Source organism: Rosa rugosa, chromosome 5 (genome assembly GCF_958449725.1).
Source record: "Rosa rugosa chromosome 5, drRosRugo1.1, whole genome shotgun sequence".
Taxonomy (NCBI): Eukaryota; Viridiplantae; Streptophyta; class Magnoliopsida; order Rosales; family Rosaceae; genus Rosa; species Rosa rugosa.
In genome coordinates this window covers 19,558,832-19,583,269 of record NC_084824.1, presented here as the reverse complement: position 1 = coordinate 19,583,269, position 24,438 = coordinate 19,558,832, and the positions used below count along the sequence as shown (strand labels likewise).

The following is a 24,438-nucleotide window of genomic DNA, read 5'->3' as shown; positions in this document are numbered from 1 at the left end:
GGAAGTGTACTTGCTTAGTTGCTTAAGAAAAATCTGTGTTGGACTGTTGGATTAAGAAAACACTTTTCAAACATTCTATTTTGGGTGGTTATATCCTCCTAAATGAGTTGAGAAAATCTTTGAGAAGGTTGTGAATTGCCAACCAAATTGATAGTGTTTTGTTTTGTAATTTTCTTGCTGTTTTATTTCATTATTCATCAAAAAAAAATTATAATTCAAGTGTTTGAAGTACCATTTTATTAAGGATTGCGAGTTCAGGTTTAGATCATGCACCCAACAAATTTGTTGAATAGTAGCTATATTATTTTATCATTCAAATATCAATATGTAGATTGTATGACTATGAGATTAGATTTGGCTATCTCACAATGATGTGGGCTCCGCGCTGGTGGCTCACACATCCTTATATGAAACAGTGAGAGATAACGACACTACGTATAATTTTCTCTTCTATTGTAATGCACAAGTTTCTGTAGATTATATTAGGGGTTTGAAAAGTGGTGGAGAGGGTTTGGAAAATGAGTTAGGACTAGATTAGATCAAGGATTCAATTCTCATCCATTGCAAAAAAGAAGAAGATAATAATAACAACAAATATAAAATAAAAAAGCAACTTTCAAGTTTGAATATCATTTATCGTGAATCTAACACGGCAACAAACCACTTGGCCAAGCATATTCTTGATGGAGAGCTTGGTATCATGGAGCTAGCTAGCTCAATCCCTAGGCTTCATCACTCCGATTCTACTGGATGGCATTCTTGTCTACTCTTATTCTATGGATATTCCAAGCTCTATATACTAATTGTTGTTTTTTCTCCTAATTATCCACATTTTGATACATTTGCGGAAGTACTGGTTTCAGTAAAATATCAAGTTACAACACCCTTCGTGAGAAATTGGACAAATGTGTGCTTTGGTGCTGCACTGTTTAGATATGGTCTCTCATGGTGAATATGACAAGACTTGCCCCTATGACAGGACCAGCCCCAGATTTCACCCTAAAATTTGAAGTGACCCTGCGGGGTTCACCTTATGGAAAATCCTACCGAAAATTTGGTGGAATCTACCCTAAAAGTGGACTACCCAAACATGTGATAAACAACTGAACACTTCCATGTGATAACCATGGGGGCAGTAGTGAAACCCTTTGATCCTCTTTGAAAAAAAAAAAAAAAAAAAACCTCCACGAGCCTATAAGCTCACCTCAACAATTCAACTTCCACAAAGTGAAATAAAATAAACTAAACTCAAATATCTAATATCAATTTATTATGGTATTCAAAGCAATCTAAATCAAAACTGAAATAAGATACAAGTAGGTTAAACGTATAACCTACAACAAGAATGAAGGTGATGGGCACTAGCTATGCCTCAATTCCTACACACGCCTGATCCCAACTAATTTGCAGACTGGGCACAAAAAACCGAAAAGCTCGGGGAAAAGCATTTGAAAACTGAGTGAGAGGACAAAAAGTAAATGAATAATTACAAGGGAAAACGGCAAGGTTGAATGCTTTCCCAATATTAATATTTTCAAATCTGGCATGCAGTACAATTTGATAAAATATTTAAATCCATCAACAAATAAAAAATCATCATTCTCAAAGTCAAATAAAGTATCGATGACTATACTTTCAAATCATTTTTTGAATTTGGAATCTCACAATATAATTGAAAAATCAACTCATAATCCGTTTCAAATCCTCTGATAAAGATATCTCGAAATATACTACAAATTATCTTATGTTAAATCACCTTTTAAGTTCCTCATTGTGCACGACTTCTGAAGCTTCTAACCCATGTTTATCTTTCAGTCTGGGCTGGCTTCCCTGAGAGAACCCGTGATGGGAACAAGTTCATTGTGGCAGAGAAACCCCTGCAAAGCAGACAAGACGAAGTTTCTGTGCTGAAACAGCAGATTCTGAAATTGAAGAGAGAAAATCTAGAAAAGAGCAGAATTCTAATGGTTTATTTGACGAGAGTGCAAATGACAATCCATCTTCTAACCACTGGATGGATTGTTTAATGACGTAAGATAACTTCAAGCGTCTTAATTATGCATGACGTGTAACTGTGTAACAGAAGAATCCCTAGTTAAATGTATCCTCAGTGCCAAGGGTTTTGTTGCAATTTACTGTTGGAATTTGGAGTTGTCTTCGTGGAGAATTAGAATTAGAAGTTTTTGCATTGGCATAACTGCATATGTAAACTATCTCAACTTTGCTTTGGTTTGTACTTCATGCAAGATGCAAGGGCAGTTGCAAGGATTATAGTATTGTTCTTGTTATCCCTTATAATCAATGAAATTGATCACAACCACACTTCATGCCTAGGTTGCTTCTGTGTTTTTAATTTATCTATTTATTTGAGGAACCATGCTTGTGTTCTTTAACATGAAGATAGATAGTAGATTTTGATTGGGGCAAATAAGAAAATCTATAGGTCTCTGCAACATAAGCACAACTTGGCTTCAATGGTCCACCATATAATACTTGTCTCCTTAAGTACTCGACACCATACAATTCATAAAAATTCAATGCATAGGACTTATTAACTTGTTACATATTCTCAGATGGATGACAATGAATTGAACCGATCAAACTTTGGCAAACTACTAAACACACGAGGAAAGCATAAATAATGGAAAGCCAAACCGATCAAAGCATGCCTTCATTCTTAGCAATTGTCAAACTAGGAGTACTCTTGTAAGTGAATCAACTTAGGATGCAATAGGATGTACGTAGTATATGGAAATTAGGAGGAGTCCTCCGAGTCTTGTGAAGAATTAGAACTTGAATAAGGGTACCCAATTCCGTGGCGTGTATTAGGGAACACAACAAAGACAGTACCAGCAATAGTGCCAATTACAGGAGGCAACGCCTGCAGCAGAACCTTCTCAGTGGACTCAAATGCAGGATAGAAGCACCTCACAGTGTTGGAATCCAAAAGTGATAGCCCTGCAAACACGATCAAGGAAAAGAAGGCATGCACAAAGTCCCCAACCCGAAGCTTGTAAGCAGACAAGTCCACAGAGCCAGAACTGGTTGAGGGCCAAAGACCCTTTGTTGTTGCAATTCCATAGTGAGTTTGTCCATCACTGCCGGTGTAACTGTCGGTGAAGGAAGCAAAGCAACAAGAGAAGGCGGAAACGGCAATGAAAATGGCGCTTAGAATCTTGTTGACGGACATGTTGCATTGGCCATTGTTGGTTAAAACGGGGTTGAGGAACTGGAACAAGAATACCGTGCCGGTAGGGAGGAGCTTGATGAGGTTGCCTACACCTGTTAATGCAATGTCTTTGACACCCATGTTTTTGGTGGACTACTTGGATTTGGATGAAGAGCTGGATGAAGCCCCCATTTGGGGAAGTAACGACGGATCGATGATGGTTGTGAATGCTAGAGACTCAAGAGGGAGTTGTAGGGTTGTTTGATAATGCTGTGTTGTATTTTGGTTCTTGCAACAAAATTTGTTCTGATTTATAGAGAAAGAGCGAGGGGAATGAGGATTGAAATTCCTAAAAGACCAAAAAGATATGATTTTACCTAGCTTGTAGCAAATATTTGTAACTAATCAACTCAAAATAGTATATGTGCCTAGCTAATTAAATTCATCCACGGTCCACCTCATTGCTGCACAACCGAAGTTACTAGCATTTATTATATTTAGCTAGGGTCGTTTACTGAAGCGTGTGGGAGACTATAATTGAAGATTTTGCCCCTAATGACTCCTTTGTTATATATAATATATGCAGTCATCAAGAACAAAAACTATATATAACTACTCAAATTAAAGCATGTGCGTTTATCCCCTTGACAAAGTCAAAAAAAAAAAAAAAAAAGCATGTGCGTTTATCTCTTCAAAAAATAAAAGCATGCATATGCGTTTATTCTAAGGCTGTTAATTCAAACTCTCCGTTATGCTAATAAATAGTCTTGTTTAAGCTTGAAATTGTTCTTTATTGCTGTTTCTAATTGGTGTATATACCTGCAGTGGTAATCATGAACTTGGATTCAGGGAGAGAATGTTGTGTCCCAAGTTTTATATTCCTCCGGATAACGGGATTAAGTTCTAGTCTGGAAACAATGCCTATTAGATTTAGCAGTTGTTGAGGGACAACTCTTTTGATTACTTGTTTTGTTCATTCATGCATGGTTATGATCTGATGCATTAAAAGTCAGTCTTAAGAAACATTGCAAAACACTGTACCAGGTACAGCTTGCAAGTTATGCTCTATATAACTGTAATCTAGGAATTTGGTCCGAAATTAGTAAGGGAATTAAACCCAGAGAGGAAATGCCTAGAGAAAAGAATGGAAATCCTATGAATATCAGGAAAAAAGGAAAATGGAAACCAAAAGGTCCTTTGAATATCCAGCAAAGAAGTCATAGCTGCGTGTTTCCTTTTACGATTAATTCGTGGTATATATAGAAGCCAATCAATTAGACATGCAAAGGAAAGAAGGAGGAGGAAGAGAGAGCTTAGGTTTCTCCATAGCATTCAAGTAGTCCGTAATTCTTGTTATTGTCCATCAATAGGTAAAGTACCAATCTATTGTAATATTTCTTTCAAGTAAGTACAAGAAAATATGACTTCTTTGCTGGATATTCAAAGCTGCGTGTTTCCTTTGATAAAGTGGTGTTAGCTCAGTGGTTAAAGCACCCACTACATATGTACGAAGTCATGGGTTCGAGTCACCACGGGGGCATGAGTGAAACCCTTTGATATTTTTTATTAAAAAAAAAAAGTACAAGAAAATATCTGTTCTTTCTTTCGAGGTAATTTTTTTTTTTTTTTTTCGTTTTGTTTTCACATTAGGGACTGTGAAGCCTTCTTTTTATCCTTTTCCTCGAACAGTCGCACAACTCGCACACCCTCACACCCAAATCCGGTTTCTGGCGGCAAATCCGTTGAATTGTTTGCAGCTCAGTTAAGATTAAAAGCCTAGTCGGAATCTTTCTAGCGGCAAGTCCGACGCTAGAAATTATTTTTGTACCGGTGAGTTTACTTTCCTTGTGATGAAACTTATATTTGTTATTGAAGACTATAGTTTGCAAGTTATGCTCTATATAACTGTAATCTAGGAATTTGGTCCGAAATTCATAAGGGAATTAAACCCAGAGAGGAAATGCCTAGAGAAAAGAATGGAAATCCTATGAATATCAGGAAAAAAGGAAAATGGAAACCAAAAGGTCCTTTGAATATCCAGCAACTCCCACAGGGTTTAGTAATGGACATTCTGCTAAGGCTTTCCATCAAGTCCCTCTGCAATTGCAGAAATGTTTGCAAAGAGTGGCTTCATATGATTTCTGACCCTCAGTTTGCTCATCTACACCGCCTAAGGTCACCCATCAGTATCTTGATCAAGCACTCGCCCCCTAAAAGAGACCAAAGGAAACTTGATTTAATCCATGTAGAAAAAAGTGCTGGGTCTCGTATGCAAATCGAGAAAATGAGATTTGCACCCCAAAAGAACTTAACTTTTTCTCTTGCTACTAGAGTGGATTTGATAAATTCATGCAATGGTTTCGTTTGTTTGTCTGATCCTAGGCGAGATGGTTCCTTGCATGTGTGCAATCCACTCTTGGCTCGATCAGTACATTATCATTCCTTCTCTTGATAAGGATAGGATTTATCGTGGCAGTTTTACTGGAATTGGTTTTAGCGCCAAGACTAAGGAATACAAGGTCTTGCAAACAAGTTGCAGCAACTACAACTGCAATGAGCCTGAGGCTAGGATATATACCATTGGTATAGGAGTTTGGAGAAGTCTTGGAAAGCCACCTAGTATAGGTGGCATTGCCGAGATACCGTTCAATTCCTTTCTGCATGGAGCTCTTCATTGGCTTCCCATCTATTTTAACCGTCCTCAATTGATACAATCTTTTGACTTTGAAACAGAAGAATTTCGACCACTACTACCCCCAGCAAGTTTGAAGGAGTTCAAATATTATGATGATTTGAGGTTAGGAGTCTTGAAAGGTTGTATCTTTTTATGTGTATTTGGTTGTAATGATAGGACATCTGACATGTGGATTTTGAAGGATTATGGTGTTCAAGAGTCTTGGACCAAAATTCTTGTCATCGAAAACTTGTATCCAAGTGGCCACAATCCCAATTATGTTCTTCAGTGATGTGGAAATCCTAATGACATACAAGAGACGGTTTGTGGTCCGCTATAATCAAGAAACAAAATGTCTCCAAAAAACTCACATTATTCAGACTCAGTCTCAGTTTCAAGCAATTGGTTACTATCACTATACCAAAAACTGCATCACACGACGGTGAAAAAATGTCGTCTGATTTGAAGACTCACCGTCGTCTATCTCGATGTTGTCTGATGAAAAATCAGACGACGGTGAATTCACCGTTGTATGATACAAAGTCAGTCGACGTATATTTCTTAACACCGTTGTCCAATAACTCGACAGATGCCGGACGCACCCATGCGCAGCACTTGTGTGCAGCAGTTCACACAACAGAATTTGCTTTTTTGCCGTTGTGGGTTGAGATTTTCATACAACGGTTTTGTAGTTTAACTGTTGTGTGATTTAAAGTAAGACAACTATGTTCTAGTATTTTCTGTTGTATGAGCTTAAAACTAGATGATGTTACTTATTAAAATCCATTGTGTGATATCTATGAATGCGTTGTGTGGATACCCAAATTCTGAATGGATATAATAGTGATCAATTGGAAGACAAATTGAATGCAAACCATCAAATGATCAATATTTGTACCAAAAGCATTGTGATACATCAATTCATCAAATATTGAATTTAAGGAACATTGTTAAAGCATTCATACATATCATAGACTAAGAAGCTTTTAAGTTTCCTAAGTTTTGCATGATGAAAGAAAGTATAGCTTGGTAGTCCATGCTTGATCTCCCAATGACCCTTGCTTGATCTTACTGTTCTTTTTTTTGGTAGCTCTGGCTCCTCGGGTCTTTCTAGCTCCGGCTCCTTGGGTCTCTCAGGAGCATTGAAAAGAGCAGCCAAAAGTGCTTTTTGTAGATCAAATCTCTCCATTACTGCAAGAAGACAAACATAGATAAGTCAGACTTATGATTGTATAAGCCAAGTACTTTAAGTACTCACCATCTCCTCCCTTCCCCTCTTCGCATAGCAAAGACGGCGATAATAATTAGTAAGTATAACAAAAGTAAGGACAGAACAATTATCTCAAATAAGATAGAGAGGTACTAGGTACTAGAATAGCAATAACTAATTTGTGCTTGACAGATTTCTACCTCTTCTCTTAGTTTGCATTTTAATAGTATGTATATTGTATGATGACGTACATAAAAGTAAAGGCTACAGAAATGAGATCCTCTTAACAAGCAGTTTATACAAATCTATGATGTCTTATATCTCCTTAAATCTGACGTTGAGAAACTGATCAGATTTTCCATGCTCAGTAGACAAAACAAAACAAAGAAAGAAAGCCACAAGAGGTGTCAAGAAACTGCCTTTGGGGTAAATTGCTGACCACCTAATCAACTATCCGCAACAAAAAGCACTAAACTCCAGAATTCTAAATGAACTAAAACATAGCTTCAGTATCGTTTCCTCTCAACTCCATTAATCATAACACAAACTCCAAAATGAAACACACATCAATTAAAACTTGACCAAAAAGGCAGACAACATTCCTTGCTGGGTGTGAGACAAGTAACCAAAAGGTCAAGTATATATGAAAACTAATATACTGCTTTTGAAGAAACAAAATGAGGCCTCAAGATGACAAGTATAGAAATTTCCTGGAAATATGAGCAAGACTATATTGCTACCAAACAAGTAACCAAAAGGTCAAGTATCATACCAAATGTAGAATGTGTAATGGTATCACATATCCACGTCATTGCCATTGCACCACAGACCAATAACATACTTGTCAGCATCACATGCTTGACCCTACAATATCCCAGAAGTACAAACATCTTCAATACAGAAAACCCCTTCTTTGCAGGAATAAAAGATATATAAGTTGAGGATCAGATATGTTGAACACAACAAAATGTAATAAGACCATGAAATAAAAATAATAAAAATTAAAAAGATGGCAATCTTTTCTCAGTAAAAAGGATGACCAGTAAACTTAATTAGCAGAAGAAAAGCTGTAAACCTGCATAATAATCAATGCTATAATTTGAGGACTGAATCCAAGCTTGAACAAGGACAATGCTAAAATGGGCTGATTTTTGCTCAAATAACAGAAACTCAACAGAAACACACTTATACGCCGCAACCTGCATAAAAGAGAAGCAAACATAACTCCTTGACAACTAAGCAATTAAGCAGCATAAGCAAACATGGGAGGTGACACACAAAACATCAAAAACGAGTAACAAAAGGCTCACCGTGAGAGTCTTTTGCATGATAAAGTCCATATCTCAAGGCAAGCAGGAGGTGATCACAATCACTTTCCTCATGATATCTCTACCTCCCCGGTGGTACAGTACTTCATCATTGATAACACTGTAAAGCTTCACATCTATGATTAATTATGAACAAACACAATTCACAATTCACAAATTCTTATCAGACAAAATAAGAAGCTATTTGAGCCAAGATAAATAAAAGAACAGACTCAAAATGAAAAGAAGGGAGCAAGTTTTATCACTCAGTTTATGCTTCTTCTTCCTTTTTTTTTTTTTTTGGTCTTCAAATTCTTTGTTCCTTCCCTGCAGCATCATAATAAGCAAAAGCTCTTTGAAAACCAAGAACCAAGAGCCGAACCCTTTATATCTGAATTAGTAAAAAAGAACAATTAGGAAGCAAAGAATTAAGGCAAATTACTACTTGCAGAATTTGAGGAAGCAAAGGAATATACAGTTTGAATTCAGTTTTTGTTTAAGTAAAATAGATTCGAGAGAGAATTGTGGAGAGAGATGTGTATTATTATTGAGAATAGGAGCCCTATATATAGGGATTACAAAGTACTAGTTCTAATGTTACAAGGAATACCAATCCGTGTAGGATTGGGAAATCTAGAACCTTCTCTCCTATTGCTACTCCTAGTTTGATAAGGCACACTAAATCGATATTCCTTCAACACTCCCCCTTGTGCCGCTTCAAACTTGGTGGTGACGCTTCATCCGTTACCTCGTTAAAAACCTTGCCAGGTAACAAAAACCCTGTGGGATAAAAATAACCCTGGTCGAAAGACAAAAAGATCACAACACGTCCTTCACTCTTCGAGATCGAACATGTAGACATCATAACTCCCCCTGATGTCGATATCTCCCCCTGATTGCTACAATCGTGGGAGTTCGGATAACTTTCTCAATCCGATGCTCTTCACATGTTTCTCGAAGGTGGATTTAGGTAACGACTTAGTGAATAAGTCCGCTATATTATCCTCTGATCGGATTTGATTCACTTCAATCTTTAGAAGTGATTGTTGTTGCTGATTATAAAAGAACTTAGGCGATATATGCTTGGTGTTGTCGCCTTTGATGAAACCTAACTTCATTTGTTCAATACAAGCTGCATTATCCTCATAAATGCATGTAGGTTCATCTGTGGTAGACTTCAAACCACAACTTCCTTGAATATGTCGAATCACAGACCTTAGCCATATACATTCACGAACGGCTTCATGTAGAGCAATAATCTATGCATGATTCGAGGAAGTAGCAACAAGGGTCTGTTTCGTAGACCTCCAAGATATCGCAGTGCTTCCCATGGTAAAGACATTACCAGTTTGGGAGTGACCTTTGTGAGGGTCAGAGAGGTACCCTGCATCAGCAAATCCCATCAAAACATCATTGTCGTTTTGATGGAGGGGAGTAGGGTGGGGCCGGCCACCATGGGCGGCGGCGGCGCTGGCGGTGACAACATGGCCGACGATCATGTTATGGACGGCGGCTCCATGCCTAATGGGGTCCGATCCCATTCTTCCGTCATTCCTCTTCTCTCTGTAGGGATAAAATAGGCCTATATCAATCGTACCTCTTAGGTATCGAAAGATGGTCTTTACACCAATCCAATGGCGGCGTGTTGGCGCAGAGCTATGTCGAGCTAACAAGTTCACTGTGAATGAGATATCCGGTCTTGTGCATTGAGCTAAGTACAATAATGCGCCTATTGCACTCAAATAGGGCACTTCGGCCTCTAATCGTTCTTCGTCCTCATCCCTTGGACGAAACGGATCTTTTCCGGGCTCAAGACTACGGCCGATCATGGGAGTACTCGCAGGCTTCGCTTTATCTTCATTAAAGCGTCTTAGAATTTTCTGAGCATATGCAGACTGATGGATCAAAATCCCATCACTACGGTGCTCGAGTTCTAAACCGAGACAAAACCGTGTTTTCCCAAGATCTTTCATCTCAAATTCGGATTTCAAATATTTAGCAGTTTCCTTCAACTCATCTATAGTTCCAATTAGGTTCATGTCATCGACATAAACTGCTACGATTGCAAATCCGGAACTTGTTCTCTTAATGAACACGTATGGGCATATTTCATTGTTAATATATCCCTTCCCAATCAAGTAGTCACTTAGACGGTTATACCACATCCGTCCGGATTGTTTTAATCCATATAGTGAGCATTTTAATCTTATTGAAAACGCGCTCCGTGGTTTAGAGCCACTTGATTTGGGTAATTGAAGTCCATCTGGAACCTTCATATATATCTCTGAATCTAGATCCCCATAGAGATATGCTGTAACCACATCCATAAGCTGCATGTCAAGTTTTTCGGAAACTACCAAACTGACAAGGTAGCGGAACGTTATAACGTCCATTACGGGAGAATATGTCTCCTCGTAGTCGATTCCAGGGCGTTGTGAGAAACCTTGCGCCACAAGGCGGGCTTTATATCTTACCACCTCATTTTTCTCATTACGCTTTCTAACAAAGACCCATTTATGGCCAACAGGCTTTACACTTGGGGGTGTCTGCGTTACAGGCCCAAATACCTGTCTCTTTGTTAGTGAATCCAATTCAACCTGGATCGCATCTTTCCATTTAGGCCAATCTGCTCTTCGTTGACATTCTTCAACAGAGCGAGGTTCGATATCATCATATTCTATAATTCCTTTTGCAATATGATATGCAAATGCATCATCAATCGCCATAGAATTTCTATCCATCATCTCATGTACACTAGTGTAATTTATGGAGATCTCTCTATTCTCTGGAGTTGGTTCTGACATTGGAGCGTCCCCCAATGATGTCTCTTGGATATAACCATAATCCGGAATATTCTCATGAGATGGATTATTCACATCGATGATTAATGGATTATTTTGTGCCAAACTCGCTTTCTTTCTTGGGCGAGAATCCATCGAACCTATGGGCCTCCCGCGCTTCCTGGCAGGAGCCGTGGGCCTAGCCATAACGTCACCATCATTGAGAGATGGGACATTGGCGCCATGCTCATGCATTCTTGAGTTGGCGTCATGTCCTCTACTTTTAGGGACATCAATCCTTGCAGGCACGTTTGCAGCAGGTATGTGTGATCTCGTCACTTTAGAGATATCAGAAAACGCATCAGGCATCGATTCTGCTACGTTCTGAAGATCGAGAATTCTCCGCACTTCAATTTCGGATTGTGCGGTTTGGGGATCAAGATGAGACAGAGTGGGGACAGACCACGACAATTCCTGTCATTCCTGTTGAACATGGATGTTCTTATCTCCCCCTAACGACGGGAAGACTGTCTCATCGAAGTGACAATCCGCAAATCTAGCGGTAAAGAGATCGCCTGTCAAGGGTTCTATGTAGCGGATAATCGTTGGAGAATCATATCCAACATAAATGCCTAACCGTCTTTGAGGACCCATTTTGGTGCGCTGTGGCGGCGCAATAGGCACATAGACTGCACACCCAAATATGCGTAAGTATGACACATTAGGCTCATACCCAGTTACCATCTGGGACGCAGAAAATGGTTGAGTGGTAGTGGGCCTCAGACGGATAAGCACAGCTGCATGCAATATTGCATAGCCCCAAGCAGAAATAGGGAGATTGGTGCGCATTACCAATGCCCGAGCGACCATTTGTAGTCGTTTAATGGCGGCTTCTGCGAGACCATTTTGGGTGTGAACATGAGGAACATGATGTTCAACATCAATCCCAATGGACATGCAATAATCATCAAAAGTATTTGATGTAAACTCTCCAGCATTGTCTAACCTTATAGACTTAATAGGATGATCAGGGTGGTGAGTCCTTAACTTAATGATTTGTGTTAGGAGTTTAGCGAATGCAGCGTTCCTTGTGGATAATAGCATGACATGTGACCAGCGTGTCGATGCATCAACCAATACCATAAAATATCGAAATGGTCCGCATGATGGTTGAATAGGTCCACAAATATCACCTTGGATTCTTTGCAAGAATGGTATATTGTCTTTGGTGTCCTTTGCATAGGATGGTCTCGATCCTAACTTTGCTAAAGAGCAGGCTTTGCAGAACGAATGATGGGCTTTAGAAACAACCAATGAGGATTTTGGTTGAGCCACGAAGTCACAAAAGACTTGAGAAGTAAAATTTTGGATGGGAAAGGGCATAGGTGGCGTCAATGCCACACTGAGGCCGCAGGGGGACGGCGGCGCCGGCCAAGGATAGCCGGTATTGGGGGTGAACGGCGCCGTGAGGCGCAGGTGCTCTTTCGGTGTCCAAAATCCGATTTTTACTTCTTTTCGTTCTGAAAAATGGATGTCCGTGTGAAGTCTTTAATATATGGATCATCATATCACGACCTGGGTGTCCCAAACGGTCATGCCAAAGCCTATATGTGTCAGAATCCCATAAATCATCTCTCATGACATGGTTGGATTCAATTATTCGAATAGTGGTTGCATACAACTCACTAGATCGACACATAAGTTTCTCTAATACGCGGTTATTTCCGTAGTCATTAGAGGTGATGCAAAGGAACTCTTGTCCATTCTCACAATGTGTTTCCACATGAAAACCATTGGCTCTTATATCTTTTAAGTAATAAAGTTCGAAAAAATATGTCCATGACATGAAAAATAAATCGATACTTTATTAATAATAGCCAATGATTACATCAAAGTTTATTGACCAAAATCTAATCCAGCATAAAAATCAAACCGTAGACAAATCGTAGTCACTCAATCCGTTCGGTAATTTCAATTTGGTTGTGACCAGGGAAGGTAAGGCGAGATTTTGGTGGAGCGTTGCTCACTTTTAAAACCGTTCTCTCAGATCAAACCTTGCCTAGACATCACAATTACTCTTTAGTACGCCTAGAGGGAAAGAGTTAATACAATAAGTCATTTTATTGATTTAAGGCATAATTGCCATTACATGATTCTTGGAAATAATAAAGACTATAAAAATCTGCGGCATTTTGTCTTCATCGCCAGATTTAAAGTCTTTGTGAACTCGATGTCTTGATCACCCTGATGCGACTACCTTCGTAGGTACATTGCAAATTCAGGTCCATTGATCAGACGTTCCATATCAGAAATAGACACCATAAAGAGGATTCTCCCTTGATTGAGGCGCATTGGTGCAATATGCATAGTCCCTAGGACTGGTGGCGTTGGAAAGTGGTGCCCATGGCCAACGTTGGCTCCATGGTTTTCAACCCTATGTCCCTCAAAATTACGCCTCCTACGGTCGTGGGATTGTCGCCTTGAGTGATTACCTTCTTGAGCATTTCGATCGTATGGATCATGACGTCGATGGCGACTTTCTCTAGCCATAGGACGATGCTCTTGATAGCTATCTTGAAGCCTATCAAATCTTCTTTTCACAAGTTCATTGCCATGTCTTTCAGTAGTGGCCATAGCTTCAATAAGCTGTTGAAAACTTGTGATCCGTCTTGCATTTACATGAGTCCGGAATAAGTCAGAGGACCTCATAGCACAGACGGGGAAGGTATTGAGGGTTTTCTCAATCAACTGGTCTTCTGTGATTGTTTTTCCACAAAGACGCATCATTGCTCTGATGCTGAGAGCTTCCGAATAAAATTGCATGACAGTGTCAAATTCAGAGAAGCGAATATCTTTCCATTCTGCTTCTGTATTCGGAAGTATGGAGTCACGAACATTGCCATATCGTTCACGAAGCGCATGCCAAAGCTTTATGGCGCTATCCTCATTTATGAACTCAAACTGTAGGTCACTATCCATGTGACGTTTCATGAAGGCAAGTGCCTTGGAATTATCTTTCTCAGTTTGAGGGTCTGGAGCTGTTTCTATAGGACAAAGCTCTTGGATTGTATGCAATAAATCACGGGCAATAAGGTGGACCTCGACATCAGTGACCCAAATTAAGTACCTTTTGCCTGCATAATCCAATGGAACAAAATCGAGTTTGTTCATGTTTGACATCCTGAAAGATGAAACAAGAACAAGTTAGTTTCGGAGTCAATGCTTCCACGAAAACTAATATAAATAAGATTTCCGAGCTATGCTACCAAGAAATCGATTTCCAAGAATAATTGGATTAGACCGAAACAATGATGTTTGAATGGTCAAAATAGATGCTCACGAACGCTCTTAGTCCATAGCATACGAACGCTCTTAGTTCGTTAAATCGATGCTTACGGACGCTCTTAGTCCGAAGTCTTACGAACGCTCTTAGTTCGTTAATTGCGTGAATCCCCACGATTCCGCTTTTCAAGAATCGAACCCACGTTATAAGAAAGGTGGGATGTAGAAGAAGGGAGGTTTTCAAGTCCCCGAGAAAAGAAGAAATATTTGAATTATAGGAACTTCAAAACTTACTCTTGAATACTTACTTGTATTTGGATCACGCGCGTGTCGATGCAGGCGTGATAGAGCGAAGCAATCCGAGTAGAGGCGTGCAGCGAATGTTTATAAGGTTAAGCTTGTTGAAATTCGGAGCAAATTCTCTTCTGAACAGTTTTCACTTTGATTGTTGTACTGGTCTCAAAATAACTCCGATAAGGCTGAAATTCGGAGGTCAGATGGAAGAGACAGAGATGAACAACTTTGATGAAGAAAAGATTTTGATCCGAGATTCCGAACTAGTTGTTTAGGAGCCTGCAAACAGACGGACGTGCACAGGAAAGGGGAAAGGTGCAGTCGGTGTGTGTTGGTGCTGCAGGGGTAGTAGGGATGCGTGCGCAGGGGCGCGTAGGTGCTGCAGGGACAGCAAATGTGCGGCAGAGCTGCAGGAGCAGCAGTGCAGCGACGAGGGGCTGCAGACGCACGGGCGCGTAGGCGGGCAGCACGGAGCGCAGGGGCGCGTAGCGCTGGGCGCGCAAGGAGCAGGCTACAGCGAAGACTTGGCTAGCTCGGGCTAGGGGCTGCTGGGGCAGTAGGCACGCATGTAGGCAGAATAGTTGGTTTCGGTTTTTGTGGCTAGAGTCGTGCTGATAACGTGTTTAAGTAAAATAGATTCGAGAGAGAATTGTGGAGAGAGATGTGTATTATTATTGAGAATAGGAGCCCTATATATAGGGATTACAAAGTACTAGTTCTAATGTTACAAGAAATACCAATCCGTGTAGGATTGGGAAATCTAGAACCTTCTCTCCTATTGCTACTCCTAGTTTGATAAGGCACACTAAATCGATATTCCTTCAACAATTTTTTTTTTTTTCTGTCGAAGGACATTGAATTTTCAATGATGCACGAATCAATAAACTGTCATGAACAACGAACCCAGATTTTGTGAACAATGGATATTGAATATTAAGGACATGAAGAGAACTCATGTTTCTCCCCTCCCACAGCTTAAAAATATAATTCAATAAGCGAAAAAAATAAAAATAAAAAGGAGACTCAAATCAGCAACACTAAGCAATTACATACACATTCATCAGATAACCTTGTTTTTTCCTTCCGCATAGTGATTGCAATGGATCCATTGCTACACATGGAATCAAAATCATTCAGTAAGCAAATCCAAATGAATTGCTAAACTAATCTCTTTCTTGCAGTGATATATATTGTCCATTCACCTGGTTTGAACCCCTTATACAAATTCCAAATCTTCAAGACCTGAAAAAAATAATAATGTTAAACCTTCAATTGCAGGACGCAATTACTTTAATCTGCAATCTGCATAAGCATGCCTTACGCCCTTACCTTTGTATTGCTCAAGTCTTCCTCTTTCTGTTTCAGTCATGACAATTGCAAGTGAATGGACCCCTGCAAATACAGACCAATGCATAGCAAATCAATTGCATACTAAACCAAAAAGTATAATGTAAAAGCTCAACCAAACAGTTTGGTAAGAAGGGCAAGACTAAGCTAAAATGGGTCAGGATTTGTTCAAATTGTTCAGGAATTGAGACCAATTGAAAAAAGAAACCACAGGTCTTTGGGAAACCAAATTTAGTTCAATGGAGAAGAACAGAGGGGTTACCTGGAACCATAATTACTCAGATCCCTGCAAGATTTAAAGAAAACCACAGGAAAACATCAATCTCCAAAATCTTTTGAAAACGAAACCTCAAAAGTTTTCCAAAGAACAAATAGCGTGCAAAAGAAATAATACCATATGTATTTAGTTTTGTATGAAAAAAAAAAAAAAAAACTATAGGTAGAGTAATGTCCAAATCAAATGACAGGGGAGTTAATTGAATATCAAAGGTAGAAGATATGATAAACATGCTAAACACAAATGAGGTTTCTGATTCTTCCCTTGCAGTTCTAAATGCAGCAAAACTTGACACACTTGTTGAAATTTAATTAATTCTTAATATTTTTGTGGAATCACCTCATAAAAAAAAATCTACATCCAAGTAATCTGCAAGCTAATGAAGAACATCTTAACTGAGGAATAGACTGAAATCTCAACCCAAAGCCTATAAGCCATATTCAACCCCAGCAGTTAATAAACTTTCAACAACAAAAACAAAGGAAGAAAACTAAGTTCTACGAAGTTCAGAAACAAAGCAAACCAAAATTTCAAAATTGAAGCAGCTAAGAAGTTAGAACCCAAGAGACTATCCATACATTGGCCAATCAATTCTTAGTTAAGATAGCCACAAAAAGGTAATACGGTATGGAGTACTCTGTGAAGAATTGAAGAAAATTAAAACAAAGATGCGAGGACAGTGATGATCGTGTATTATGTAAACAAAATGAAATTAAATCATTTAGAAAGAACAAAAATAGTGCAGGATTTAGAGGGTTACCTTGGAATTAACACAATGTAATAGAGGGTTACTGCCAAAACAAGAACAAAGAAATCGAAACTATTACTTCTTAACGACGAAGAGAAAGCCTTCAACAGCCCCGGAACGAGCTGGAGAACGAGTCGAGGTCTTCGATGCCGACTATGCCAAAACCCAAAAATGTTGCTAAAGAATGAATCTATTTCTGCATGTCGAGGTCTTCGACGGCGATGACGAAAGGCTCGAGATCCTTCGGAAGGAGCTGGAGAACGAGTCGAGTCACAGATGGCTAGACTCAACCCCCAATTCCATAGCAGAGAACACTACGCCGACGAAAACCCACTCAATCAAAACAACGAAGCATTAGGAAAAAGGGGAAAATCTAGGGTTTTGAGATGGAGAGAGAAGAGTACCTGACGGCGAGGGGGTTAACGGAGTGGCGACAACGTGCTGGGTGAGGGAGGAGAAGCGCTTGGCGAAGTGGGTGGAAGCGGCAGGGAGTAGTGATCGGTTGTTGCGGCAGAGGGGGTGGCCGGATGGTCGGAGAATTGGACGGTGGTGATGGGTTCCGAGAGCAAAAGAAGAAAAGCGAGAGAATCGGAAGATGAAGAAGAGACGAGTGGTGGAGGAAAGAGAGGAGCGAAGGAGAGGGATTTAGAGGGTTGAAATTAAGTGTGGAATTGGAAACTAGGGAGAGAGGGCCGAGAGAGGTTTCACGAGACAGAGAGCTTTCGCGGAGGACTGAGAGATTCACGAGAGAGAAAGAGAGGCGTTTCGGGGAGGCTATTCGAGAGAGAGGGTTGAGAGTCTTTGTATGTCGTGCTAGGTTTTGTTTTCCTTCTCTCTTTGTTTTCTTTGCACCACAATGTGGCATGGCAATTAAACCTAGAAAAAAATTGTCAAAGTTACTCACACAACAAAAACCTCACCCAACTGTCGTTTGAGAGTCGCACTAAAAATCAAAATGTGAAATCATGGAGGGAAACATGGCGCCTACAACATTTTAGCTCAAAATGTTGCCGCCCAGTTCCAAGTTCACACAACAGAAAATCTTAATTCTGTTGTATAATTTCCACAGCTTGCACTAGCTAGGCCTATCTTAGGGAAGACATTCAAGCAAGCTTCCTCAAACTTTGGTGCTCAGTTTTTCAATCATACAACGGAAATAGTGAAATCCGTTGTACTTAGTACCCCAAATTTTAATGTTTCAAGAGGCAACCAAGACTCCAAAGTGGAGGGAAATCTGCCGCTAAATTTTTTAAGACTCAGACAACAAACAATACTTAATTCCGTTGTGCAATGTAGTTCTGATAAAAAAATTATCACTTTATTGACATTCACACAACAGAACATCACTAATACCGTTGTACAATCGAGTTTACTTAAACACACAACGGATGATTTCTGTTACGTTGTGTGATTAGTGTTGTGTGATGCAGTTTTTGGTGTAGTGTATCCTTGCTTTGTTTCACTCCGTGATGTTTCAAATGGAGAGGAGGTGAAAGGGTATGTATTCTGAATTACTGACACTTGAGAGATAGACATGGATAATATAGCTATATGTTTCTGCTGTAACTTTTACCATTAATTTTTCTGTGGAAGTGCTTACTAAGCAAATTTGACTTGTACTTTAGTTTTCAAACATTCAGAAATGTCTCTTATACTAGTCAATCTCCACTTACATGTGTATGAAAATCTTGAATTGTGGTATATATTCTAGGCTTGACGAGGTGGTAGTGTTTGTGAAAGAACCTCATCTTAAACTGGAACAGATTTTCAGTTAAATGTGACTTCAGCTTATCAGAAGGCTGTGTGTGCATCAGTGTTTTGCTGAATTGCAGAGTATTATTCCTTGATGTTCAAAGCTTATGCTCAGTGGCTCAGCCAGCCCCTCCAATTGTTTGAATTTTCTATTTGTTGTCTATATCTGTATGAATATTAAGAGGAAGTATTGTTAATTGTCTTTAGTTAATGCTCCTCCTAGGCTCCTACAATAACATTGCAAACAGAGATAAGCAAGTGAATTTGACATTTCCTTGTGTATGATTGGCTGTCTCTCTTTGGTTTAGAACAGCACATTTTTATCATTTTCTAGCGTTATTTAATTAGCCCAATTTCATTACATTTGCTTGTCTCTCTTTGTTTCCAAGTCTTTTTAGTGTTGCATTTCTTGCCTTCCCCCCCCCCCCCCCCCACAGCCTCAAAAAAAAAAATTATAGCCTCGCCCCTGCCTATGCTCAAAAGAATATGCTAGAAACATTTGAAAATTATATGGTTTCTTATATTCTAAAAATGTTCAAGCCGTTTTAGCATGCAGGCTTACTTTATGATATATGTGCAGGATAAGAGACAATAACAAATTTGATAACCTGCTTGGGAAGCAGCGTGCCACCTGATTACAAGTCCAGAAAGCTTAATTGAGGCTGTGGCTGCACTGCTTTGGAACAGAGTCTTCCTAAAGCCACAAGTTTGGCTGTTTGTGTGAGTTGTCTTAGTCGTTGAAGTCATATATATTTTCTTATGCCTTTTTAATCTTTTCCCCTGTTTTCTTTTGCTGATTTTCTCTTATTTCTTGCTCATTGTATTTCAGGGGTTAGGAGTTTACTGATATGTAAGCAGTAGTTAGACGCAGGTGCCTCTCGGGTCTTGAAGATACTTCAATTTGTATAAAGTCTTTCATAGTGCCAGACTGCCAGAGGATCTGCCTTACCAATGACAGAAAAAGGACTTCATCGATCTGGTTCTGTAGACCTTGCCAGCGTACCAGTTTCACAGTTCCTAATTTGTATGGAATAATGGAATATATGCAACTTTGTCAAAGTATAAAAACCATTTTGCTTGGTGAGTGTTGAATGGTTACTAATTCAAGTGCCGGTTGTTTTTATCTCAACAAAGTGTACTCTACATTATTTAATTTACTTGTTTCATTCTTGCATGGTTTTGATCTGATGCATAACAATAGACTATAACATGCGATTATTCTAAACAGGATTCAAGAAATGTCAATGGATTATTTCATTCAATGTTATTTACTCTCCAAGATCACTCTAAGTAATCTTCGCAAATGCTTGTCCTCCTTTTGCTGTGAGCATTTCGGCTTAATGGCTTATATGTGAGGATTGGAACGCATCTTGGTTATGAATATGTAGCATCTCTAGTATCTTGTATTAGTTTACCACTGTATATGCCATATGTTTTTTTTTTTTTTTTTAAACTGTATTTACCATGCAGTAAGCAATTCGCGATGTACATACATGTGAACAAGTGATATTCAATTGAAAATAACTGTGAGACCGGTAATAGAGTTAACAATCAGAAATGACATTTTTCACCAAAACCACTAACCTACATTGGTGGTTCTTGTTGAGAATATATACATCCAACATGGGAAAAATAGGACTTTGCCTATGAGTTTATAAGGATTTGGGCCACTCCATCCATTGCCAATTGGTTTTGGATGTGAATCTCAGATTACTTTATCATGGTATCAGAGTTGTCCACGTGTATGGCTTGAAAATTCGTCATACGTGTGGGGCGTGTTGAGGATATATACATCCCACATGGGAAAAATGGGGCATTGCCTATGAGTTTATAAGGATTTGGGCCACTCCATCCATTGTCAATTGGTTTTGGATGTGAACCTTAGATTACTTTATCAGCTCAGCTCCTAATTTGTTGGGAATTAATAGATGCAATTTGCCTGTAAAACCAATAATACTATGTTTGTATCTCTTCAAAGTTGAGCTGTTTTCTTGTACTCATCTCATTCTGTCATGGTTCCATTCTGATGCATAACTACCTGCAGTTACTAGCAACATGAGTTCTTTTAAAAGTGATTTAAGCAATGCCATTAGATTGCTTCAGTCAATGTTTTATATTCCCAAAAGCGTTCGAAACAGGCTGCCCTCCTTTTGCTGTGAGAGCCTTTATATGTGAGTATTGGAATGAAACTAGTTTATGAATATGAGGTATCTCTAGTCAGCTAGTCTTGTATACGTTTGCTTGAATGCCAATTTTCCATGTGGCCAGTAGGAGGTTAGTTTTAGGGTGCGTTTGGGGGGGGCTTTTTAGCTCCCCTGCTTCTAAGCATTAAAGGGGTTGATTTGGTTGTAAGTTGTAACTAGTAAGAAAAGTAAGTTAACGTACTACAGTAGCAAGGCATGTCATTGAGGAGTCCAATCAAGTCGCATCATTTGTTTTTTGGTTTGGTCAAGTCCACTCAAGTCACACCCAAGTCAGATTTCACGAGGCAATGTTTCCCTCCAAAACCCTTTTCTAGCTATTCCTCTACCAAAACAGAAAAAGCATCCCAACGAGCACAGATCAGAAATCACAGGCTCTTTTTAACTTTCAAACTTAGGAAATCCAAAAACAGCAAAGAAAATAGGAAACCTCCATGAATCCACAGGAAATAGTACCGGCCAGAAGCAAAGAACAAGGAGAAGAATGGGAGCCCAAAGCTCCTTCCAACTTCAGGAAACTCCCACATGCTTTAGTCATGGACATTCTCTCAAGGCTCACAGTCATCACGCTCTTCAGTTGCAGGTGCGTTTGCAAATCATGGCTCTCTCTTATTTCCGACCCCAAAGTTACTCATCTTCACCGTTCGAGATCATCCTTTGGCATCTTGATGCAAAACATACCGTTTTTTGAGAAATCAAAGGAAGCTTATTTCGCCCAGATACTAGAATGTGGAGGTTCTGATGCTTTCGTTGAGGAAATAATATTTACCCCACAAAATAGCATACCTGTCTCTGAATTTGGCTTGGTAAACTCATGCAATGGTTTGCTTCTTTTGTCTGGAGCTAAAAGTGATGACCCTTTGTATGTATGCAATCCAATTTTGGGTGAATACATCACCATTCCACCTACTAAGGGTAGGCGTTGGGGTAGTTTCATAGGACTTGGTTTTAGCGTCACGACCGATGAGTACAAGGTGTTGCAAACATTTTGTCCAGTGAACGAGTTGTGCACTTGCTCACATAATTACTACGAAGCTAAGATCTACACCATTGGTACAGGAGTTTGGAGAAGCATTGGAAATGTTCCTAGAGAACTTGTTGTGTTGCCCTTTAATAGTTTTCTCCATGGAGCTCTTCATTGGGTGCCATTTGAGGGTTATAGTTCTGAGTTTATATATTCATTCAACTTTGAAAGAGAAAAGTTTCAACCACTACCCCCACCTAGCTACTTTGGACCATTTGAGAAGGAATATTCACATTGTTTGAAGTTGGGAGTGTTAGAAGGTTCTCTTGTTTTGAGTGCCTTTGGTGCTGATACTAGCAAATTCGACTTGTGGATTATGAAGGATTATGGGGTCCAAGAGTCTTGGACTAAAATTCTTGTCATTGAAAATTTAAATCTGCATCTTAGCAACTCTGGCTGTGAATTGCTGGAGCCACTTATGTTTCTGCGTAATGGGGACATCCTAATGACGGTAGATGATCGTTATGTAGCCTTTTATGATCAAAAGAGAAAGAGGTTCTGCGAAGCTATAATGTCTCAAACAGAGGGGAAATTTCATTCAGTTGCTTACAGTCCATGCTTTGTCTCGCTTTATGATGTTTCAAAAGGAGAGCAGGTGAAAAGGTACTACAATTTTTTTTTAGAGATATGCATGCATAAGGTTGTTATTTTTCTCTCTTACAGGCAGCTTTTTGTTTGTGGAACTTGTTATTTTGTAGGAAGATTTGCAAATGGAAGTTTTGAATTATGGATTTGAGTCTTTGGTTATATTAGAAATGAGTTTTGTTTCTCAGTGATCAAATCGTAACAGATTTTATTTTATTTGGTTAAAGGACTAAGCTTATTTGTGTTGGTGAGTATTGCTGACCTGAAGAGCTTACAGAGCCTTTGAGTTTCATTCATCATATGTTCTAGTAGTGAACACTCTCTTTCAACAACTTGAGGGATTCAAGAATAATAGGATAGCGTCACTAGCTACATTGCTCCTCCATTTGAGCTTGTGCAATGCCTAACATGTTTATTGCATTTAAGTTACCGACAAGGATTTTCAGTGAATATGATTTACTTGAACCTCTCTGTCTGCTATTAACACATTGTGATTCATTTTGAGTTTTATCAGGCTTTTGGTCAACTAATCTGTCCAAGATGTTTAAGAAGCAGATAAAACTTTGTTCACTTTACGTCAATTTGATTTTGGCATCCTTACGATATGTATGATGATATGCAGAGTAAGAGGAGGTAAGAGATCTGAGAAGCTGTTTGGCGAAGGGAGCAGTGGTTGTGCTGGTTCTAGATCATCTCCAGTCGCAACCACAAGTCAGCAAAACATAACTCTGGCTATGGATGACTTGTGTCTGAAGATGGTCGACTAAAACTCCTGTAATAGTTCGTTTATCCTCATGATATATGTGCCGATTATGTTCTTGAATCAATCTGATGGTTGCTCTTTCTTGTCTCCTTTTGCTGAACAACATTTCTTTTCTATTCAGCTGGATTTTACTTGGTGGATTTGGACTGCCTTGATGTGGGGGTTTCAGTGAAGGTTTCTCCAAAGAGTTGATTCTATTTCTTCTGAAAGTTTGTTGTAATGCCTAAGAAGTTCTATCACTAAGCTTTTTGTCATTAGCCATCAGACTCACTCTGCTTCGACTGACCAAAATGCATGTCATGACCAATCTAGGAACATTTTGATTGATGTTTAAGGAAAAGAGATTTTGAGAGAGATTGTAGAGAGAATTGTCAAACATATTATTGAGAATAGGAGCCCTATATATAGGGATTACAAAGTACATATTCTAATGTTACAAGGAATACTAATCTATCTATGATTAGGAATTCTAGAACCTTCTCTCCTATTACTACTCCTAGTTTGATAAGGCACACTAAGTCGATTTTCCTTCAACACTCCCCCTTGTGCCGCTTCAAACTTGGTGGTGACGCTTCATTCGTTGCCTCGTTAAAAACCTTGTCAGGTAACAAAAACCCTGTGGGACAAAAATAACCATGGTCGAAGGACAAAAAGAGCACAACACGTCCTTCACTCTTCGAGATCGAACATGTAGACATCATAACTCCCCCTGATGTCGATATCTCCCCCTGATTGCTACAATCGTGGGAGTTCGGATAACTTTATCAATCCGATGCTCTTCACATGTTTCTCGAATGTGGATTTAGGTAACGACTTAGTGAATAAGTCTGCTACAGTATCCTCTGATCGGATTTGATTCACTTCAATCTTTAGAAGTGTTTGTTGTTGCTGATTATAAAAGAACTTAGGCGATATGTGCTTGGTGTTGTCGCCCTTGATGAAACCTAACTTCATTTGCTCAATACAAGCTGCATTATCTTCATAAATATATGTAGGTTCATCCGTGGTAGACTTCAAACCACAAC

General features: G+C 39.3%; 3 protein-coding genes and 2 long non-coding RNA genes across 6 annotated transcripts; 2 read left to right on the top strand and 3 right to left on the bottom strand.

Moving 5' to 3' along the window:
* Window positions 1–2,475: 2,475 nt before the first annotated feature.
* On the bottom strand, window positions 2,476–3,525 carry LOC133712432 (protein DMP2-like). The gene has a single exon (XM_062138533.1). The coding sequence runs from the start codon at window positions 3,308–3,310 to the stop codon at window positions 2,756–2,758; it is 555 nt and encodes a 184-aa protein (XP_061994517.1). The 5' UTR covers window positions 3,311–3,525; the 3' UTR covers window positions 2,476–2,755.
* Window positions 3,526–5,556: 2,031 nt separating this feature from the next.
* LOC133711313 (F-box protein At3g07870-like) lies at window positions 5,557–6,135 on the top strand. The gene has a single exon (XM_062137453.1). The coding sequence runs from the start codon at window positions 5,557–5,559 to the stop codon at window positions 6,133–6,135; it is 579 nt and encodes a 192-aa protein (XP_061993437.1).
* Window positions 6,136–6,668: 533 nt separating this feature from the next.
* On the bottom strand, window positions 6,669–8,830 carry LOC133712509 (uncharacterized). The gene is made up of 4 exons (XR_009847443.1): window positions 8,364–8,830; window positions 8,129–8,252; window positions 7,826–7,917; window positions 6,669–7,034 (listed from the first exon to the last, which is right to left on the bottom strand). It is a non-coding gene; the product is annotated as an uncharacterized LOC133712509 (long non-coding RNA).
* A 6,720-nt stretch (window positions 8,831–15,550) lies between these two features.
* LOC133712758 (uncharacterized) lies at window positions 15,551–17,835 on the bottom strand. Of its 2 annotated transcripts, XR_009847591.1 has the most exons (5): window positions 17,493–17,835; window positions 16,326–17,402; window positions 16,046–16,108; window positions 15,919–15,958; window positions 15,551–15,827 (listed from the first exon to the last, which is right to left on the bottom strand). It is a non-coding gene; the product is annotated as an uncharacterized LOC133712758 (long non-coding RNA). The 2 variants fall into 2 exon arrangements; XR_009847590.1 differs by lacking the exon at window positions 15,551–15,827 and having other exon boundaries at window positions 15,880–15,958.
* A 3,567-nt stretch (window positions 17,836–21,402) lies between these two features.
* On the top strand, window positions 21,403–23,803 carry LOC133713034 (F-box protein At3g07870-like). Its single transcript, XM_062139159.1, has 3 exons — window positions 21,403–22,668; window positions 23,273–23,424; window positions 23,535–23,803. Exons 1-2 carry the CDS (start codon window positions 21,476–21,478, stop codon window positions 23,415–23,417), a joined length of 1,338 nt encoding a protein of 445 aa, XP_061995143.1. The 5' UTR covers window positions 21,403–21,475; the 3' UTR covers window positions 23,418–23,424; window positions 23,535–23,803.
* Window positions 23,804–24,438: the final 635 nt, after the last annotated feature.